Here is a 22,518-nt window from a genome sequence, read left to right as displayed (position 1 = left end):
GCCTCCTTCATGTAAAGTTCGGCATAAAACTCTCTAAATGTCTCTGCTATCCCCTTGTCTTTTGTGACCTCTTCCCTCCTGTTCGTGATTGACTGGATTTTCGTCTGGTGCGTACGGGCCCTAAACTTACTTACTAGCATGCGCCTGTCTTGTCTCCTCCTATATGATAGGAGTGCTTGAGACGCAGCGCAGCGTATTAGGCTCTATCGATATCTATCCCTGCCAGTTGAGCATGTGCCGCCTACAACTGTCGCCCGACCCTCGGTGCACCAGTACGGCTGTGAACCCGCTCCAGCTCAAACACTTGTGCCATGAGGTGATCCCTCTTTTCCTTATGCTCCTTATTTTCTGTGGCAGAGATGGCTATCAGTTTTCCTTGTACCACCGCTTGCAGGGCCCCCCATAGAGACGGCAATGAGATGTTAGGGGAGTAATGTATCTCTAAGTAATCCTTGATGCACTTGTGGATTTGTCGTGTAACTGCCTCTCTGTGTAGCATACTTTCCCTAAGACTTTACCCTCCCGGTTGTTGTGCCTATCAGGTAGTCCAGGCGGGTATAAGTTCTATGTGCATGAGAATAGAAGGAGAATTTTGAGGTCTGCGGGTGTGCTGTTAGCCACAGATCTACCAGTCCCCTAGAGTGAAGCCATTTCTTCCCTTCCCCAGTCATCTCCCCCATATGTTTGAAGAGGTGCCCTGACCTATCTTTAGATGCATCCATGACAATATTGAGATCCCCTCCCACAATCGTCTTCCGCTCCTGTTTGCCCAACACCTCAGAGAGAGACGTTTTTAGAAATTTCTCATGCCCCGAATTGGGTGCATAGATCGACCCCACCGCCAATGTGTGACCCCCGACCTGGAAAGTATAAGCCAGGAGACGGCCTTTAATTTCAGCAATCTGGTTTCCCACTGTCCCCGAAAATCGCTTAGCAACCAAGATGGCCACCCATGCTTTTTTATCGGCGGTGGAAAATAAAAACTGGTAAGGAAATGCTTGTGACTTTATTAAATACCAATCTTTAGGGAGAAGGTGGGTCTCCTGGAGGAGACACAGATCTGCACCTAGGTTCTCCAGATATGAAAGGATGGATTTACGCTTAATAGGATTATTAAGGCCCTTCACATTTAAGGTAACTACTTTCAATGTGGAATATGACATGGTACAAGGTTTTGGTGCATCATCTACTCCCTGGAGATCACAAGCTCCCTGTCCCTTTGGGAGCCCCTCTCCGCCCCTCCGTCAGCCCCCCAGGTCAAACTGCGTCATTGCACCGCCCATGCCCCACACACCAGCTCCCAGCCTCCCTAACCCCAACCAAATGCCCCTCAACACCCCATAATGTCCAGAGCCCGCAGCTTGTACTTGCGCTCCCTTGGAGAATAGAAAGAAAAGGAGCATAGTGTGGCTCAAGACCCGTTGCCCCCCAGCTCCCACCCACCGCCTCCGCATATGCTTAACATTTTCAGTGAGCCCCTCTTCGTTCAAGAACCGTCTTGAGAAGCTGTGTCTTTGAGCACAGTTTCCAGAACCGACTGCCGCTCCTGTGTTATGGTTGTAGGGTCTGGTCTCCACATATGTTCAGAGAGATGCCTCCCTCTGCCTTGCGATCTGGACTGCCCGCCCCCTCCTGTGATGGTTGCTCTAGGCCCAGAACTCTGCATGTTTCCTGCAATGATTTGAGTTGATGAAGTTGCCCGTGCCATTTAAATATCAACCAAAAAGGATGACCCCATGAGTATGCCAATCCTTGGTCCCGAAGGTATGTTGTCACCACCTGGAACTCCCGCCTTTTTTGTATGGTTTTTAAGGCCAAGTCCTGGTATAGGGCAACGGGATGGTTCCGATAGGTGAATGGCTGTTTGGCACTGGCTTCTCGTAGGATACGATCTTCAGGGAAAAGTCAGGTAGATAGGCTAGGATGTCAGGTGGGCGTGCAGGTGCCTTCCGTCGCAACCCCACTCTGTGAGCCCGATCAATACTGATCTCAAAGTCCGGTGGGGTCCCCAGGATGTTCTGGAACAACCCCTTCAGATAGCGCACAATATCTGAAACCTCTTCCACAGGCGGTACACCCCTCACACGTATATTGTTCCACCTGGAAGGGTTCTCCAGATCTTCCGTATGCGCCTGGAGATCAATCTGCTGAGCTCTCAGCCGAAGCACCTCTTTCTGGAGCTGCTCCAATTCTTCATCCCTGGTCTGCTCCTGGTCTTCGATACTTGCCACCCGCTCTCCGATGGCATCCACGTTCCGCCAAATGTCCTTCAGTTCCCCGCCAGCTCGCCTTTTAAAGACTGGAAGTCATCCCGCAGCGTGTTGAACAGCATCTCCAGGAAGAAGCGGGTGACAGGGGCCTCCGCTCCCTGCGCCTCATGATTGTGCTGCGTAGTTGGAGACGTTCTGCCCTCCCCGCCACTGGTTTGCGTGATTTTGGTCAGCATGTCTTTTAGAGTCCTCTCTGCAAGGACATATCCACTGTGCTGTCCACTGCTCTTCTGTGACTTCCCGCTGCTCTTCTGTGACTTCCCCCTGCTCCTCTACTGTTGTGGCTATTAGCTGAGGAGGAGCCTATGCTGTGCACCCCTCCAAGTCCGTGCCCCCCTCGGTTGGTCTCCACTTTGATTCTCCTCTGGGGCCTCTTTTGTTCACCATGGAGCAATTCAATCCCTGGGGTGACCCCCACCTCAAACCGACTGTTGGTGCTGTCGTGGATCTGGCTGCTGACTCCTGCACCCCCCAGAGCCCCTGTATTTTAGAGTGGAGAGTCGGTTCCTCCCCTGACTCCCTCAGTTCCTTCGGCTTTGGCATCCATTTCAGGCCGCCCAGGTTCCTCCACTAGAACGAGCACAGCTCAGTACTCCTGGGATCCCACCTGTCTACGGCTCCCAGCCTGAAGACCAGGGAATCTCGGTAGCTAGGCTGTCCTCCCCCCTCCTCCCCCCCCCCCAGGCCACTCATGCACTCCGTGTTATGGTGCCCCAATGTCTCCGGCCCCGTGCCTTTAACTCTACTGAGCCTCTTTGCATGTGTCTCTGGTGGGCCCCTTGATTTTCAGGATGCGTTCCCTCTGTCTCTGGGCTCTGCGGGGCTCCCTCTCCCCTCGTTTTTCCAAATGGCTGCGCAACGTACCGTTCCCTGGTGCGCGCTGCTATGGTTCAGGCCGGCAGTCCCTCCCTTGCCATCCAGTCTGCATTTGCTGCGCTTACTGTTCTTGCTCCCGAGCCTCACCCGCCGCCAAGGGTGTTCCCTGTAGAGGGGCCACACTCTCCGCTCCCCAAAGCATCGTGGGGGCCTTCTGCCCTCGGGCCTCGCTTGCTCGTTCCAGGCACTCCTCTGCCGACCTACTTGCGTAGGTGCCTTGATGGTATTCGGGCCCCCCTTCCTTCTGCTCATTTGGCACTGCTGGGATCTCCCAGCCACGCCTCCAACAGGGCCCGTCCGATACATTCTCCACCGGTCTGCTGTAATGTGTACTGGTGGATGGCACTCGAGCAGCCCTGATGTCTCTGCTGGCCGCAAGTGCTGACTGGTGACCCGGCTCCACAGGGACCCCCGCCGCTAACTTCTGGGGGTCTCCCTCGCTTGTGGGCCTACCGCTATCCTGCCGTCTGCACTGCCATTGTCAGCCACTGGGGCAGATCCGCCGCACTGCTCTCTCTTTCTCTACAACACGGCTGCCAGGGCCTGTATCCCAGCCGCACCGATGCTCCAACGGGTGTCAGAAATCTCACTTAGCCACAGAGACCCTCGCCGCACTCCTCAGGGGTCTCCCGCTCTCCTAGGTCTTCTGCGCCCTGGTCAGCGCCACCGCCATTTTCGGCCGACGGGCCCGCTACGCTTCTCCGCTACCGCACTCTTCACCACGGATTCCAGCGCTTGTCTACAAGGCTCGCTGATGCCCCAGTGGGTTCTGGGCTCTCACCGTCGCTGAATTGCGTGGTTTCGGGCGAATCCCAGCTCTGTTGGAGACGGAGAAAGGCAAAGGGGAGCTGGGAGACAAAGACTCACGTCTTACCCGCTCGCCATCTTGGCCACGCTCACCGCTTTCCTATTTTTTGGTTCACTCTCGAAACCTGAAACTTTATTTATGAATGCAACTGAGTCCAGAAAGCAGACAAGTTATTTACTTACCACGGGATCAACTAGTTTTATATCCCAATGATCGAGCTGCATCTTATTCTTCAGTGTATTTACGGGATTTAGATATATATATTTTTTTAACCATATTTTATTGGCATTTAATCAGTACATGCAGGCATATTGTTATAAACTGATAGTCATCATAACAGATGAGATTGTTGCTCTGCTAACCTCTGCAGTTGAAGAGTGGTAACTATTCGCAGAAACAAAAACGGTCCCACCACCCACCTTGAGTTGCTTTACAACACTTATGGTGTGCCGTCTGCTTGGTTGCAGGTACCTATGCATTTGGGTCTCAAAGGTTGTGTGGGTTAACACCAGGATATGGAGGTCATTTTAAAGCTGTTGACCCTCAAGGCCAATGTCCGGGTCTGCATCTACTGCTCTAGGAGTACCCGCCTCACTAATGTCCTCCTTTCCCGATGTTATTAGCTCATCTACCAGGGTTTCCCAGGCTCTAGCTCTGTCCATCGTGCCTATTCCCCGGCTGGCTTCCCACCTTATGGGACTAAATGGTAATATTCCATGGGGCTCTGTCCTGAAACGTTGATCTGTGTCTCTTCAATTTAGCAGTCAGTTATGGTGGTTCTACAAATGTGTTCTCTGAATATCTCGATGAGAGAGAAATGTGTCCTTTGAGTATTGTAATTATAACATCATTACGTATTTGGGGTTCATTGTGATTATAGTGGGTTTTTTCGAGTCCAACCTGACTACCTCCCTGTGTGTGTGTGTGTATATATATATATATATATATATATATATATATATATATATATATAATATATGAGGTACGTGAAGCTCCTGCTACGCAATAGACAAACAGCAAAACTGTCAGGCAGCAAACAGGAACATATATATATATATTCCAACGTAAACAGGTTGCCCCACATGAAGACGCCCACACAGGAGAGTTTGTCTTCAATATTTAATTGCAGGCTGCAGTGGCATAAGTTCATTCCTTCCATCAATTATCCCATGGCCATAAGCGTTTCAGATACCTTCGTATCCTTGTTCACTGGCATATTCCAAAGTCACAGTTGCCATTCATATAATCGTATTTAAACCCCCAAGTCCTGCCCCAGTGGGTGTCTGCTCAATGCCTCATGGAACTTGAAGTCTTTGCATGATGAAACCCAAGTGGGTGCTGCCGTGCCTGGAAAAAATTAAAAACAATGATTTAGTCCCAAGGGAGTCAATGGAAAAGCAAAGAACTGCAGCACACTGCCATTATTGTATCCCGCAATCATGAGCTCTCCCTTCATGCGGCGGTGGGTTTCCAACGCCGTTGAGCCACTTCTGAGCAGCGAGGCGTCTTCCCGGCCGGACCGACCGCTATATATTCCAACGTAAACAGGTTGCCTCACATGAAGACGCCCACACTGGAGAGTTTGTCTTCAATATTACGTTGGAATATATAGCGGTCGGTCCCACTGTCATTGGTGACCACGGACTATAAAATTCTTAGCCGGGTGTTGGCATCGCGGCTTGCGCAGCATATGACTAGTCTGATACACGAGGATCAGGCAGGGTTTATTCCTACCCGGAACACTGCCACCAATGTCAGAAGACTATTGAGGGTCTTGGGAGAAGCATCTGGAAGTACGCCCCAGGCGGCAGTACTCTCAGTAGATATAGAAAAAGCATTCGATAGCCTAGAATGGAAATATTTATATAAAACCATGGGGAAATTTGGGTTGGGTGAGGGATTTGTGAGATGGACGTCAGTGCTGTATACGTCAGCGAAAGCTAGAGTGCGGGTTGGACAAATGATTTCTCCCCAATATGAGGTAGCCCGCGGGACACGACAAGGTTGCTCACTCTCCCCGCTGTTGTTTGCATTGGCAATAGAACCGTTGGCAGTGCAGGCTCGATTGGGACGGTGGTACGAGGGACTGGTTTTCAGGGGGGCACAGCAATGTCTATCGTTATATGCGGATGATTTGCTGTTGTTTCTGGTGAACACGGGTGAGGCACTGACTGGGGAAGCACAGATGCTATTGGACTTTGGACAGGTGTCAGGTCTGCAAGTTAACTGGTATAAGACATGTTTATTTCCTGTGCTCCCGGGGATGGTGGCGCCTGAGTTGCCACTAACAGTACGATGGGAGCCGTCTCGCCTAGCATACCTCGGAGTCCATATTTATCATGGACATAATGACATCCTAGAGGGGAACATCGGAAGGTGTGTGAGAGCCCTGAGGGGGAAGCATGACCTTCTGGAGTACACTGCCGTTGTCAGTGATGGGGAGGATTGCCTTATTGAAAATGGTGGCACTGCCTCGGCTGTTATATTTTTTCAGAACTCTGCCTATATGGGTGCCATGTTCAGTGTTTTCAAACTTGAAATCCATGATTGTGGGGTTCATCTGGGGATCGGGGAGGAGAAGAGTGACCTTCCGGACTTTGATGAGGCCGAGAGCGGACGGCGGGTTGGCGGTTCCTGATATGGAGTTGTACTACTTAGCGGCGCAACTACAAATCCTTACACAAGCGGTGGCAGTGGAGTTTAGGGGGCCTGAGTCCGCAAGAGGTAGTGGGATCCCAAGACATGTCCTGTCCTTCATAGTAATGCAACAGCGCATAGAACTCGGTGATCTCACCTTGGAAGAGAGGACGCTGCGGCAGTGTTGAACAGAAGTCAAAAGAAGGCGGGGGTACAGCACCCCTATGCGCCGGAAATACCATTGGGGATGCTTACTGCGCTGCCGCACGGAGGAGACTGGGCATCGCTATGGGACTGGGAACAGGCAGGGATTCAAGTCCTTGGGGATTTGTATGAGGATGGAGTGCTCTTAACGTATCGAGTGTTGCAGGAAAGGTTTGAACTCCCTAGGGGTGGCTTTCTGGTACATGCGGCTCTGGTGCGAGCGATGCAGAAGCATTGGAAGGAGGGAATGATGGAACCTAAAACAACAATGGCATGTCAGTATGTGGTGATGGCGAGTGGTACATTTAGGGCAGTTACGTGTTTATACTCCAGAATGCTGAATGAAGGGTTGGACCCACTAGATACGCTGCGCTTGAAATGGGAGGGGAGTATAGGGAAGATCATACCGGAGGCCACGTGGCGGCATATACTGCGTAGGGCCTGGAAGGGGACCAGAAATGTGCGGTTCCAGCTGGTGCACTTCTTCATAATACACAGAGCGTACTTGACTCCTGGTAAGATTATAGACTTTTATAGCACTAGTAACGCGAAGTGCCCCAGATGCGCAGTAGTAGGAGCAGACTTGGAACATACGTTGTGGAGTTGTGTGAGTCTGGGGAGCTATTGGATGGAGGTGGGAGATTTACTGAATTTGATTACAGAGCGCAGCTTGGAATTTGATATGGCTGTCTGTGTGCTCCATTGGTTCCCTCACACCCCCAAAACGAAGACAACTAGTAAGTTTATAGATATGGTCTTAGTGCTGGCAAAAAGGGAAATTACGATGCATTGGAAGGCAAGAGAGGGACCTAGTGTCAGGAGGTGGAAGGCCGAATCCCGCAAATGGGCTGGTAGTGAGGGGACTGTTTGCTTGCGGCAGGCACGACGGCAGAATATTACAAAAAGCGCTAGAAGCGGCGAAAGCATGGGAGGAGCTGGTTCAGGCGCTGATAAACCAATTAGGTACAGAGGAAGCGAAATGAACAGCATGGAATGGAATGTATCCCGAAATGTACGATCTAGCTGGAAATCAACACACACTTTATTTATAGGAAGGAATGATAGGAGGACACACCGGGGACAGGGTGGGGGGAGGGAAGGGATGAGGAAGTTAGTTAATTGGTTAAGTAAGGAAGGAACATGTAACCTCAATGCGAACCGTTAAAGTGAAGTGCCGGAATAAGAAGTAGCATGTTAAGGTTATATCTTGCGGAACGAAAGGGAATATGAATCGAAATACTGTAATTGCATATTGAATCTCGAGGAGTATTGACGGGATGGGGGGAGGAATGATTGATAATTGTAATGGAATTGATGGTTACTTATGGAAAAATCAATAAAACTGTGTTTTTAAAAAAAATCGGAGTCCAGCGCGGAGGAGACGCTGCGGCGTTAGATAAGCTGTATGAAGATAATATACTTGGACCAATCGATTCCTTGCTGAGGGCGTGACTGTCTTAGGCGCCATCAGCGCGTCTCTCCAATCAGTGTCATCATAGGACCCAAGCCAACCTGCCCATCTGTCTGAGGTGTGAAAGTGTGTTTGGGGTGTTATTGATAAGAGAACGATAAATGCGAGAGATTCCCGCCTTCCCCATGTCACCAGTCATGGTCTGAGCTTCGGGCGGACTATATTCGGGCAGGGAAACGCCTTCTGAAATATGGGAGTGGAAGCCATGGCGTAGCTGGAGGTATCTGTAGAACTGGGAAGCGTGAAGGGAATAGCTTTGGGAACCTTAAATGGCAAAATGTATTGGTTTGTCGCATTTGAGTTGGAACTATAACTCAATTTTCAACAGTGTTTTTCAGTGAATTTTATAGTTTTGTGTTGTGAAGTACTTAATTTCTAACCCCCACTACCTTCTGCTGTGTGCATTGGGACTGGCTGCAAGGCCAGGCCTCTGGCCAGTCCCTGCATCTGACCTGCCTTGAATTGCCACCCACAGCAGCTCATGGCTTTCAGATGTGTGCAGCGGGAGTTGGGCAGAAGGCTTCGTCTGTGGCCAGGTCCACTGCCCAGCATCTCTGCCTTCAGCTGTGTGCAGTTGAGACCCTGTGCCATACTCCCTGGCATCAGTCATTCCCTGCTGCTCTCAACGTCTGGCTCTGTTTAGCAGGAGCTGAGCAGAGGGCAAGGCTGTATGCCAGGCTCACTTCCCAGCTATCTGCTATCTACCAACTGCGCTGTGGAAGTTTGTAAAAGCACCTATTCTACAAAGAGACCCTGTCCACTACTCCCTGCTGTCAGTTAACTCTTCCTGTACTGGGCTAGCCTGCAGGCATTCTCCCCCACCATACCCCCTGCCATCAATTAACCCTTGCTGAGCATTGCAAATGACTCTACACATTTGGTATTGGGTGCAGGCACCTTTTCACCCTGCCTGTAGCTTTGGGGCATGCACAGGATGAGTTGGGTGCAAGGGCTTACTCTTTGCGTTTAGTCAAAAATCTTGTTAAAGTGTTTGATTTTGATATATTTTATTGCTCTGCAAGAAACTCTTGAGTCAAATGATTTGAGAGCCAAGAAACCCTAGAGTCAGTAGTGATTTGAGAGGCAACCACAAAAAGGTGGTCTATTCCATCGTCTAAAAAGGCAGCTCACGTGACTCTCAACTACATACCTACTTTAATTACTTTTTTTCTGGTGTTGGTTTAGAATTTTCCATGCCTCTGGGTACCCATTAAGAATTTCCCATAATGAAATTGTAAAATTGCAAGATTGCCAGAAAAAATGTTTTAGAGCTCTCATCCAGCCAATCATATTTCCTACAAAATCTAATTGTGTCAAGAATCACAAGTCTTGACTTAAGTTAAAACAGCAGCGATATACAAAAATGAAAACCCATTAAAGCCTGCTCAGCCACTTCTTTAAATGTTACTATCTCAAAAAGTACTTACCAGATTAACACAAAACCAACAAATGCATACTTCCTGAGAAACGTTCTACTTTCATGCCATGTTTGGTGTAAATCTGTTGAGCCGTTCAGGCTGTATGTGTGAGAAAATTTCCATTTTGGAGCTAAAATGTGAAATTACCCTTTTTTCTTTTACCATCATCAACTTATTCCCCCTGCATGAATGTGTACAACAATTTGAGTGTCAGAACTTAGGTAATTGGCCTAGTGATGCTCCAGGTTTTCTTGTAAATCTCTCCAGGGGGTCAAAAGTCTCAAGCAAATTTAAAAAAAAAGATTTTAATGGTAATTTTAAAGCCTATTTTTTGCAATGCACCTAAGATTTGCCCTTTAAATATAGTCAAATAAAATGTTTTAACTTCATTAATATGAAAAATATCCAATCAGTGGTTCTCAATAGGAAAACAGTCCGCACTCAGATTTTCAATACCAGTGAGCTTTAACCATGAAGCGTTATGGCACAACCTGCACCTTTTTCAAACATCCTGTTTGATATGACTGGCAGCAGATACAAAAATTTTAGATGTCATATTGTTATGCATAGTTTTACATGTACTCTCATTTTGATTTTTGCATAACATTTGTTGTTCCCACGTCATTTGCGATTCAGTTCCTTCAAGTCGTATTTGAGCACATTTGCCAATGTTAATTGGGTTGCAGGTCAGATTATAACAAATGTCACCTTCAGTGACATTGTACGTTATCACTAGTGTTAGATTATTCCAAGTATCATCAGTAGTTTCTGGACAAAACCGGCAAAACTCATAAGGTGACAAGTGAGTTCTCACATAATTTTCCTCCACTGCCCCAACTGCATTTGTGAAATCAAAAAAGGCTCGGGTCAATTTTCTATCTGGCCTAGACCACACTAACTGGGTAAACAACAAAAATGGCCAGATCTCTAAATTCATTGAATCAATCTGTTAAGAGCACACCTAGTTAATAATCCTAAGCGGGCACCGTTTTCATTATGATCATTTTACTTGTTTGCATATATTTTTTACAATTCAACATGTGCGAAAACAAGATACTGTCATCAGAAAGACTTTTTTACACCATTAATACAAACACATATTACAACCAAATGAAAATGCAACAACGAATGAAAATGAAAAAACATTCATAAAGAACCATATAATCAAAGGGAATGGGGGATGCCTCAAAATGATGGATTGCTGGGGCACCAGTCCTAATCTTATATATACAAAAAAACAGGAGGCTCCTTTTTTTGTATATATAAGATTAGGACAGGTGTAATATGTGTTTGTATTAATGGTGTAAAAAAGTCTTTCTGATGACAGTATCTTGTTTTCGCACATGTTGAATTGTAAAAAAGATATGCAAACAAGTAAAATGATCGTAATGAAAACGGTGCCCGCTTAGGATTATTAACTAGGTGTGCTGTTAACAGATTGATTCAATGAATTTGGCGATCTGGCCATTTCTGTTGTTTACCCAACTGCATTTGTTGCATTTGAATGACTACAGGAGTTCATTGACGGGGGTAGGTATAGCTATTAGGCATGTGGAAATAATATCAATGGTGCTCTTCATGATCGTCAAAAAAGTACGACCTGTTGAGAACTGTCTGTTCAAGATAGGACCACACGTTGGCAGATCGATTCAGCAACGATGCCAGTCTGCACTGTGGGCTGGCCACTTTGGAGTAAGGGGCTCCCGGTCCCTTCCAGCCCCACTCGAACATGACCAAACACACTCCAGCGAGTGCAAGCAGAGTACAACCACGCCATACAGTGATCTAAAAGAACAGAGAACAAACCGGTATTATTCATTCTCGCAAGTAACATTTATCAGCAGTCTCATTCTTCCACTTCTCCTGCCCTGGTTTCATGATTAATAGAACATTGTCCTTTCCTGTTGCAATAACTTCTGCCTGTTCGGGGGGAATATTTGGAGATTCTACCCACACCTTGACCCCTGGATTCTTGTCAGTGGAGCCAAACCCTTCTTCCCTTTGCACGGTGAGAAGGGCTGGAGAAGTCCTCTTCTTGACTATCCCTCCGTACACTGGCATAATCACTATTTGATTCTGTCTCCAGTTTGTATTATCAAATCAGCGTCTCCACTGTTCAGTAGGATAACCTTGATTTCACCTTGAAAGCCAGCATCAATGACCCCTCCCAGCATTTGAATGCCTCTGAGAGCCAACCCAGATCGAGGGGCAATCAAGACAAAGTTCACCAGGGGTATCTGAATTTCCACTCCTGTCTCAATGAGCGCTAGATCTCTTGGTCAGAGTCTGTACAGTTTCAAAGCATGCGACTCAAGACCTTCAGTCTCTGGTGTCGCCCAGTATTGAGCCAAAGCTCAGGGAGCTGTCTTCCATTAGAGAATTGTATTAGTGGCTACATGAGGCTGAATCTGCAAGGCTGGGGTTAGAATCTGCATCTGCTAAGGGTCTATTGTTCAGTATTTGTAATGCTTCATTCAAATGATCTCTCAAATTTTTGAATGACCCATCAGACAACTTTCTCAATTGATCTTTTAACAGTCCATTAATGCGCTCAATTAAGCCCTCAGCCTGTGGGTAGTATAGAATGTGAAAGACCCACTCAATATTGTGTTGTGCACAAGAATCCTGCACCAATTTGCCTTTGAAATGAGACTCATTGTCACTTTGAATTTGTAGTGGAATTCCATAGTACGAAATCAACAAGTCTAACGTTTTCAATGTATTCAACTGAGTAGCACATTTACATGGAAATACTATCAAATATGTCTGCAGCTGTGCACACATATTGACATCCTCGACTAGTTGGCAGGGGCCCAATGTAATCAATCTGCCAAATTTGTGCTGGTAATTTTCCTCTACCTAGCTGGCCTCACTATCTGTGGGACTGGTCTATGTTGGGTATGCGGACAAATAGGACATTGCAGGAGTGTGGTTTTAATCAGGTCTAGGGGAATGTGCATCTCTGTATTCCCTACCCACCTGCAAGAAATGTTCTCTCCGAAATGTCTGCACTTCTGATGTGCCCATTTTGCAATCCCAACCAGGTCAGAATCTTGCGCTGCCACCACAGCCTCCGAAATGTTAAGCTTTTCATCTGTAAAGGAATTAAACCAGTGGTCAAGTGAGTCGGAGGGACAGTGAGCATCTACATGATACACAGTAAGTGTGCTTTGCGGTAGCATTACCCAGATTTATTGCCACAACTCCTTACCCCACACTTCCTTTGACTGTATCATCCAGTTATGGGGCATGCCACGTGGGAAGCCAAATGGCTAACCCATTGTCAGGGGACCACGAGTTAGTGTATATATGACATTTTCCTGGCAATTCTTGTTTCAAGGCTTGATATACAGAATATATATATAGTTCTGCAAACTGGCTACTCTTTCCCTCTCCAGTAGTGGTCAACAGTTTCTTGGTCACTAGATTGTATGCCACCGCTTTCCAGTGCCTTTTAGCCTCTACATACCTGGATGAACCATCAGTAAACCCCACATGCTTCCTGTCTTCTAAGGACAATTCTTCAAATGGCCTACCCCACTTCACAGGAGATTCCTGTATCTCAGGTACATCATGCAACACCTCTGCATCTCCCATTGGGACATGTGCCACCTGCTCATGCAACACTGCAGCACCTTTGGGACCTACTCGGGCCTTGTCCTGTATGTACCATTTCCATTTGATTATGCTGGTTTCTTAAGCATGTCCTATTCTGTAAGTCTTGGGTGAACGTATCACCCTTTGCATTATAGGAATCTTAGGTCTCAAAATCATATTGTGCCCTAGGGTCAACTGCTCAGTATCCACCAGGGCCAAATAACATGCAAACAACTGTTTTTCAAAGGGAATGTCCCGCTCTCCAGCATCTGGTACTTCTTTGTTCAAAATCCTAAGGGCACCCTTGTTTTTCCTTGCTTTTGCCACAAACTCCAATTAGCATACTGTCCTGGCACCCTCACATTCAGTTCAACATCCCTCTCTCGCACTGACCACAAATGCAATGCATGCTGTATAGCCTCTTTTGCTGATTCAAACGTAGTTTGTTGCTGCTCTCCCCATTCAAAAGCATTTTTCTTTTGCATAACTTTGTACAAGGGCCAAAATCTGACTCAAGTGAGGGATCAAACACCAAACATCCAACAAACCTCTGAGTTTCCTTCCTATTTCGTGGCACAGCAAACTCTTTGATCTTTTGTCTCACCTGTGGCACCACCTCTCTGTGTCCCTGATGTCACTGAAAGCCCAAACACTTAATACTTTGAGAGGGTCCTTGTACCTTTGCGGGATTTATCTCCCACCCTTTACTCTGCAAGTGCTCCACAATCCTGTCCAGCTGAATCTGCACTTGCTCTTGTGTCTCTCCCTGTATCATCACGTCGTCAGTGTAATGGCAAAGCTGTACCCCAAGAATAACTGATACCTCATCTAAGTGTTCTGCCACCAGCCGGTTACAGATAGTAGGACTGTGCAAGTACACAATAGGCAGTTTTCTAAATGTATATTGCCTACTGCCCCTTGAGAAAGCAAATTGCTGTTGGTTGTCTGGGGCTATTGGTATAGAAAAGAAAGCATTGGCAATATTAATAGTCGTATACCAAGTCCCAGAATGCTTCTGTATGTTCTCAATTAAGGTAACGGTATCTGGGACATCAGCAGTCAAAGGAGGTGTGTGCTTGTTCAATTTACGATAATGAACTGTCATGCGCCAACTATTGTCACTTTTGCGCACAGGCCACACAGGTTTGTTCCAGGTGGTAGTGATTGGAATCACCACCCCTGCCTCTATCAAGTCTTATATGGTTGCACTGATATCCACATGCCCTCTTGGAATTCTGTACTGTTTCAAATGAATGACCTTAGTAGCCTGGGGCACCTTCACTGGAGGAATCTTCAAGTGACCCACCCTTACGGCGCCAATTGAAATGTACCTTTTTGATCCAAATTAATAGTGCCTGTCATCCAAATACAGAGTCATTCCCTTCAAGATATCAATTCCAATAATATATCCAGAGACGGGCACAATCAATACAGTGTACTCTCTTGTTGGTATTCTCCCTATTTTCATTTGGACCTTTGTCTGCACAGCTGGCATCTCTTTTCTGCCTAAGCTTGTGATTATGAAATACTGCCCTGTAAACTTTTTCAGATTTCTATATATCAAAGTGGCCTCCGCGCCGCTATCTACTAGGGCTCGGGCCTGCTGAACATTACAATGTTTCCAATTAATTTCTAGGTCAACATAAGGCCTATTGTCTTTGTGAGCCCATCTCTGTACCAAAGCTTGACCTATTTCCTAATCTGCTTTCAGTCTGTCAACCCTTGCCCAGGTCAAATCTGGGTACAACCTGTCATACTCTTGGGGGAACTTCTCCTCCCTTCGGTTCTCACTGAGCCATTCACTTTCTGAGTATCTCTCTTCCTTCATTTTCAAATGGGCTGCTCTCTTACCCTCCTTTTCCTCTTCATCCACCTCTGGCTTTCTTTGCATTTTATTTTGTTCATTCTCCTGCTTCCTTCCTTCCTTCTACAACCGTTTTTTCCCGATACATCTCCCACATACTTTTTGTCTCTATTCCATCTATCTGCTCTTTCTTCACTCCATCATTAAACAAAGTAAAAAACATATCTCTTTTAGACAGGCTGTTATTGTCTGCATGGGTCTCAGACCTGGAGGCTCTTTCAGTCTTTATCCAGTCCCCCAACTCTCCCAACTCACGGACTGCCTCAATCACCTGTGCCAAATTATTACCAGTCTGGTTAATTAGCAAAGTCATCATGACTTGTTTGCAAGCAGGGGGAGCCAAACATATTCTTTTATTTCGCACTGACACAGTCAACAGTCCATCCATCAACTTATGTGCATTATCCAGAGAAATAGCAGTTTTCATCACTTCCTCCTTAGGACTCTGTATAGCATCTCTCAATGTATACCAAGGTGTATCATTCACTGGGCAGTCTGACTCTGGGTATTTATGATTGCATCCAACCACTGCCAATTGTAACAGGTTAGCTTGATTATCGCCTCTGTTATTCCTTAACTGCTCCTGCACTGTAAGGTCAGTACTGAGTGTGCAAAGTTTCACTGCATCTCCATGATCCAACATCACCCCGGAGGCTCCCATTTCAAACAACCTCACCATCCATGTAAGCAGAGATTCTCCGGGTCACAGTCGGAATCTGTCTAAAATGTCATTAATCTCCTGCTGCGTAAAATCCTCCATAGAATCCAATGCAAACCCCTGTGGAAAATGTGGACCACTCTGTATCTTTCAAAGATGTATGGGCTGTGCCTGAACCATTTTTCATTCTTCTGACTCACCCTGGCTGCTAGCTGCATCACACTCTCCCACAGAGTCTGAAAATTCTGAAGAATCCCAAATATTTCCATCCTACATTTCTGGGTCCCAGTCAATTCCTACCTTTGCTAAAGCTAAATGCACTTTTCTCTTATTAACCCTCCCCCTCTTTTTCTCATACTTCTATTGTGCGATACGTACACACTTAAATGCTGCACTCCCGAGGGGAGGCAAATGCGCTGCTGCACCTTTAAATAACACAAATAAAACAGCACTTCCAAAAGACGAGGCGATAAAACAAGACCCAGCACTCTCTTAAGGCGAGGCAAGAAAAACAAATTCAGGTGCATTTAAAGTGACACACACATATTTGTCAATCCAATATTTTGAAAAGGAAGGCAGAATATATTGGTTAATGCAGACTCCCAAATACCAAGTAGCTTAAGCAAAAACCAAAATAGCATGTACCATATATACCTGGAGCAGAGAAACTTAGAAATTATATACACAAAGTAAGTAACACTTAACCGATCGTTCATTCAACATCCTTGCCAACTCAAGCTGGAGGAGCCCTTCGACAGCCCAGGCAGGAGTTCGATCGGGATCCAAATTCCCTTGTGACGACACGTCTGCTCCACAAGCGATCTCCCGTCTGGGTGCCAAGATTCTCTGCCTTTAATACCTTTACTCAACTTGAGGCAAAGGTTCTTGATACCTTCTTCTGTTACGAAAAACCGATCTGACCGTACTGGTCTGTGTCAGGTCAAGACTGAAGCTGGCCAGGTCCCTGTATTTTAACTCCGAGACAGAGCTGTACATTCCACAAATTTCTCTAGCAATAACAATCTCTGCCCTGAAGGGTACCAAGCACACATCCCACACATGTTCCAGTTCACTCTGACCAGTGAGGTGCAAAAACAAGTGAAGAGCGAAAACATACCCTTCCCACTTTGCAGCTACGTGCGAGCACAGGAAATGGAGTCTGTTACACAAGATGGAATCTGCACAGAAAATGGAGTCAGTTTTGCAAAATGGGGTCAATGGGCAATATATCTTTCTTAAGAGCGCTGCACCACTGTCCTCAGTCCTGGTTAATGTGTCTTCTGTGTTGTCAATCCTAAAAAGTCTGCAAAAGCCATATCTCTAAAAATTTCCAGTGACCCACCTCTAGCACAGCATCTAAATTAGTGTGAGCCTGCTCCTTATCCGTAAGGATACAATCAAGGTCACGTGAGGTTGTCCCAGCTGTTCAATATTCAAAATTACTTGGTTTGAGGTCTGTGAAGGAAGATAACTCAGACAAGCGACCCTTACCTTCCCTTGAGCTTTATCACGTTGCTGCCAATTAAGCTTGGGCCTCTTTGAGCATTGTTTGAAGTAATATTTCTTTAAATCATAGAACAGGAATGGGTTTCTTTCTTTTGAGATCTTGAGACACATTGCTTCTGTTTGCATAGATTCAGGAGATGGTGGCATTTCACCGATGCCCATGGACATTAACTGTGTAATAGCTTGGGGGTAGGCTGATGCTCCTGCTTCTTCTATGATCCGAGTGAACTGTCTTACTGTGCTCTAATTGCAATAAAAATGGTGTTTAAAAAAAATAATTCAGGAGATGGTGGCCTACTTTTATCTGGTAGGTTTTCTGGCTGGCTACATTCCCAGAATCAAACCCTGCTCTCAGTGCACCTTTTTCACTGTTCTGCTCAGCTATTTTATGTTCCATATGTAGAACTAAGTCAATCAGAGCATTATATATTGTAGGTCTATTTGTCATTTGAGCCACCATATTGGTTAATTCATCCTCAAGTTCCCTATAAAAATGGCTACTCTTTGTTTCAGATGGCCAAATAGCTTCAACCAGTACCTATTGGAATTGTGCTAGGTATGTTTACAGATCTTATTTACCCTGTCCTAACTCTAATAATTCTAGATCTACAGACTTTGCAAATAATCTATCAAATATATGATTGCGCCCTAATTTGAATTGCTCAATATCATACATCAAGGGATCGTTTTTCGTCATTAGAGGCATTGACCATGATACAATGTCTCTAGAAAGAAACAATAACATGAATGCTACTTTGGCTTCTGGAATTTGGAATACTGCTGAATGAGAGAAAACATACAAGGTGCACTGAGAACTAAAATGTCCCCTCTTTTGAGGATCACCAGGAAATCGGTCATGTGTGGCCAAAGGCAACTGAGACTATACCACGAAGAAAGGTGCTGTAGGTATGGGTGTTACAGGAACCGGAGAAATTCTTGGACTAAAAGGTGGTTGTACTGTGGGAGCTATGGTTGAAAATATTTGCAAGAACCCATTACCAGGTAATTGTATGCTTGTGGTCTGCATATTACTTAAACAATATGATAACCCTAAAACTTGTCATTTCTACAACTTTTCTAAAGCTCCTCTTCTTTGCCCGAAATCTGCTGAAGAATAAGCACCATACCCCGGCAAAGAAGGTATGTGGGCTTCCCAGTCTGTCAGAACTTTAATACCTCTGCAGGGGTGTTCTGATGTCCTGGAGATGGATGATACTCCATCTCACACAATGTAATCATTTGGAGCACGGTGCAAAAACAAACTGCAAGAGAAAACTCCATTAATCATTAGATATATATTATTTTTTTCTTACACAGTGGGAGTCGCGACCCCATCACGGTACTCAGCGCGACCCCCCATGTAACGTCACAGTGAAGTCGCGTATCTACCTTAAATGAATAAATAAATAAATATTAAAATAACAACACACCCACTCACAAAGTTGTGAAGCTTATCATAGAGCTACTCAGAGTGAAGTACATACTTACATTCAAATTTACAGAGTTTGATTTTAATATGTATAAATTAAAAAAACGTAGCTCAAAAAGTAAAATGTGGTGTTGTTCATTGAATTTGTGCTTTTGTTTTACGGATCCGTGATGAGTTTGCAAATCCAGAAAATGCCTACCTTTGTCAATCTGTGGACAGAATTGATTCGATAACTTCCATTTCTGTCTTCGACATATATTAGAGTACACAAAGACAGTGTAAGGGAAAAGCGATATCAATTGTGCAAAGGTATCCTTCATTCGGATTTCCAATTCTACCCCAGTCAGTGTGTCTAGGTCAGTGCCACCACAGTACACAATCATGAGGTCAGGGGGTTGCAAACACAAAAAGGTTTTAACAAAAGGCAGCAATTGGTGCCACTTTAATCCTCTCTGTGCAAACCGTTTAATATCCACATTATGCAAACCCAGGTCTTTGTCAATACCTCTGTCTCCAGCATACTTTTTGCCCCAGAAAATATAGCTATGGTTGACAATCCTTACTGTAAGCATTCAGCAGGGATGTGTTCAAGGAATCAAAAAATGTCTGTAGCTGAGTAAGTTAGTTGGAATAATGAGGTATGTAAAATGGTGGACAGAATGTGGTTTAACAAAAAGCAGATAAGTCATTGGGTGTTCATAAACATTGTGTACTTGAAAATCGGTTGCATTTTACTTTGCAAAACAAGTATGTTTCTGATTGGTTATGTAGAAAAGTTTGAAAGGTACAATAGACTGGATAAGCTAATAATTTGCAGTAGTCAACCACACCTGGTATGTGGAGCTGGAAGCTAGTGTGCTGCATTTGAAAATATTGTGAACTTTTGACCTAGTGGTACAGTTGAATATTGCAGAAACTGTTACTATGGAAACTAAGATGAAGCACTATGGGGGAAGCGTTTATAGTAAAGTGCGGTTTTAACATATAAAATGGAGTGTTAAATATTTGGTATATGTTTGTAAATTACGTTTTCCCAAATCAGTAGTATGTTGAGAAGTGATATGCTGTTAAAAAACATAATAGTAGTATTATTGGAAATGGGTTTATTGAACTTCTGTAATGGTTTGCGACACCATCGTGACGTTACACTGGGGTTCTGCGGTGTAGTCACGACTAAGTTACAGAACCAGATTCGGCTCTTTTAGAAGAGAGTAATAAATGATTAATATGATATCTAATAGAAAGTGGTTTTAGATTTTTTTTAATAAGGTAGAATTTTGATTTGTTACTTACATTCATTTCTGTGCAAAAGGAGAGGGAAAATTTGCCATTACTGTTTCTTTCTTATTGATAGTGGTGCATTACATTTATTGTGTGGAAAAGAAAATTATTGAAGAATTGTCATAGTCTACCGAAGAATTTCAGAGGTAAGTTACAAATGTGTAAGGTTTGTGATGTATGGCGTAGGAGTGCTTCAGTGATTGTAATTACATTTTTAACTTTGAGATGAAGTATTTATATAAGTGAGAAGCATTGGAGAAATGTGAGTGTAGGAGGGTGGATACCTGACTATGGTTACCCCAGATTTTCTTGCCTTGTGTTTAGCTGGTTTTCGACTTAGTTGGCCTGGGACCCTGCTAATCAGGGCCCCAAGCTATCTGCTCTCTCTTTAAAATGGACTCCATGTACCCTAGGTGCATAACCAATTGGATATTGGGTCACCTTATCAGCCCCTGTACAGTGTACTATAGGTACCCAGGGCGTAGGTGCATCCAAGGCCTACCAGGGGCTGCAGCATATCTTTTGCCACCCCTGGCTGGCTATCCAAACAGACACAACTGGCTGATCAGTCAGCTGGGGCAAGGTCGTGTAATCACCCCTTGCTTAGATATAGTATACCTATGTCTAAACCTATATCTGGACACATATGCACCTATAAGTCACTCCTATGGCAGGCCTTAACAATCCTGGAGGCAGAGTGCTTGGTTTTATGTGAGATGGTGCTCTAGCATGAGCTGAGCCTGTCTGCAGCTTTCGGAACCATTTCCTTATAGCTGTTCCAGGATATTGCATACCATATACTCTTAAGTGCATTATAATCCTCGCGGTTATTGCTAACTTTGGTTTGGCTTTATCAAAACATGTCGTGTAAGATGTCATACACTTTGGAATACTACCCCCTCGCCAGTTCTGGCGTCGGGGGTAGCGTTCCACCCTTCTAGAGGGCTAAGACATGTGGGTAACAGTAAATGCGGTTAAAACTAACCAGAGCCTCAGCATCACATAATGGATGCTGCTGCCACAGGCACAAGTCTGGCCTCCTGCTGCTGACCGAAACTTGGCAGGGGAGGCCTGGACAAAGGGTTTCCTGTCACAGGGAGGTGTTACACCACCCCAGACAGGAGATAGTGGATTGAGGCAGGCAGGGCGAGTGAAACTAGACACTGCCTGGGAGGCACAAGGCTCCTCATGCATAGCCCAGTTCAAACCGGTGCTGGGGCACTCCAGCCCCAGCTCTGGCGCGAAACTGGACAAAGGGAAAGGGGTGTAACCACCCCCTTCCTGGGTCCCACCCATAGGAGGGACCTAGCAGGTAATCTAGCCCCTTGAATTGGAATAAAGGTAGGAGCTGTGCCCATGAGCATTAGATAATCCTGACTGAAACTTTGATACAGAACTCTGGACACTTTGACATCCCACTCGACGTGGAAGACTGAAGAATCTCCCTTGTGGTCAAGGAGTGACCACTTTGTGCAAACAGGCACCATCCAGCGCCCAACGGTTTGCTTTGTGGCAGCTCCATCCAGAGCTCGAGCGACAGAGATCGACAAGAACCAGATTCCCAGACATCCAACAGCCCAATCCACAGCCACAGCAAAGCTGAGACCCGTGGAGGCGACGTGAGACGTGGGACCGGCCATCTTGAAAAGACTGCGAAGTGCTGACCGTGCAGCTCCTGATGTATCCTCGAAGCTGTGCATTGGGGTTTGAGAAGCCCCAGCCCAGAGCAGCTCGTGCACCGAAGCTCACCCCTCCACACTCACCGAGTGCTGCGTGGGACCCTTTTGCATTTTGCTGCTCGACGCGTCTGTCCGGTCACTTGCCTGTTGGCTAGTGGCCTCTACGACGACGAATCTTTAAAACTACTCTGCTAGTCTGGTTGCTCCAGACTGGCCCTCGCTCCCCTAAAAAGGAGCCACCTCTCTGACCTTGCTGGTCCGAGTAGGAAGCGGTCTGCATTTCCTGCGTGGGTTGCATTTGCCAAGGCCTGTTGACTCCGATCCGGAAGCCAACACCGCCGACAGCGAGAGCCTTCGTGGGACAGCTCGTGATCCACTCCTGGTCATCCTCGGTGCCCCAGAGTCCACGTGGCAGCGGAAACAAGCTTCTCGACAACCACCTGATTGCGCCCGACATCGCCTGGTTCTTTCCTGGTTCCATCCTGGTCACTGGCTAGTGACCCAGACTCTGTCCCCTCTGCTTTCAGGTACTTCACATCTTCGATCCACCCTTGGATCCAACCGGACTCTTCTCTCCTGGCTGCCTGCAGCATCTTCATCTCCAGGCTCCATAGATCTACACGACGAAACCCGACACACTTTGGCACCTATGCACCCGCTTCCTGTGGGTGAGGTAACGATCTAACACCGGTGCTCCTGTAGTGGTTTACACCTCTAGTGTCCTAATTTTAAGTGGCTAAGTTCTAGTCCAGTCGGAAGACTTCCAAAGCAGTAACTTTATAACTTTTACGCACCATTGACTTTGCATTAGTGCATGCGT

General features: G+C 46.0%; 1 protein-coding gene across 3 annotated transcripts in view; it reads right to left on the bottom strand.

Moving 5' to 3' along the window:
• Window positions 1-5,083: 5,083 nt before the first annotated feature.
• The window catches only part of LOC144818155 (uncharacterized), a 187,365-nt gene continuing 169,930 nt past the window's right edge, over window positions 5,084-22,518 (bottom strand). The window contains exons 4-6 of one of the 3 annotated variants that reach the window (XR_013607054.1): window positions 12,664-12,778; window positions 11,285-11,469; window positions 5,084-5,301 (exon numbers count right to left, since the gene is read on the bottom strand). Coding sequence is in view for 1 of the 3 variants with exons in the window: in XM_078675275.1 (XP_078531401.1) it covers window positions 5,250-5,301; window positions 12,664-12,778 (167 nt within the window). In the remaining 2 variants the exon portion in view is untranslated. The remainder of the gene's footprint in view (window positions 5,302-11,284; window positions 11,470-12,663; window positions 12,779-22,518) is intronic. The other 2 variants (XM_078675275.1, XR_013607055.1) reach the window with 2 other exon arrangements.

This window comes from Lissotriton helveticus, chromosome 2_1 (assembly GCF_964261635.1).
Source record: "Lissotriton helveticus chromosome 2_1, aLisHel1.1, whole genome shotgun sequence".
NCBI lineage: Eukaryota > Metazoa > Chordata > Amphibia > Caudata > Salamandridae > Lissotriton > Lissotriton helveticus.
Note: the sequence above shows the minus strand (reverse complement) of the source record. Positions and strands in the feature narration are given on the sequence as shown.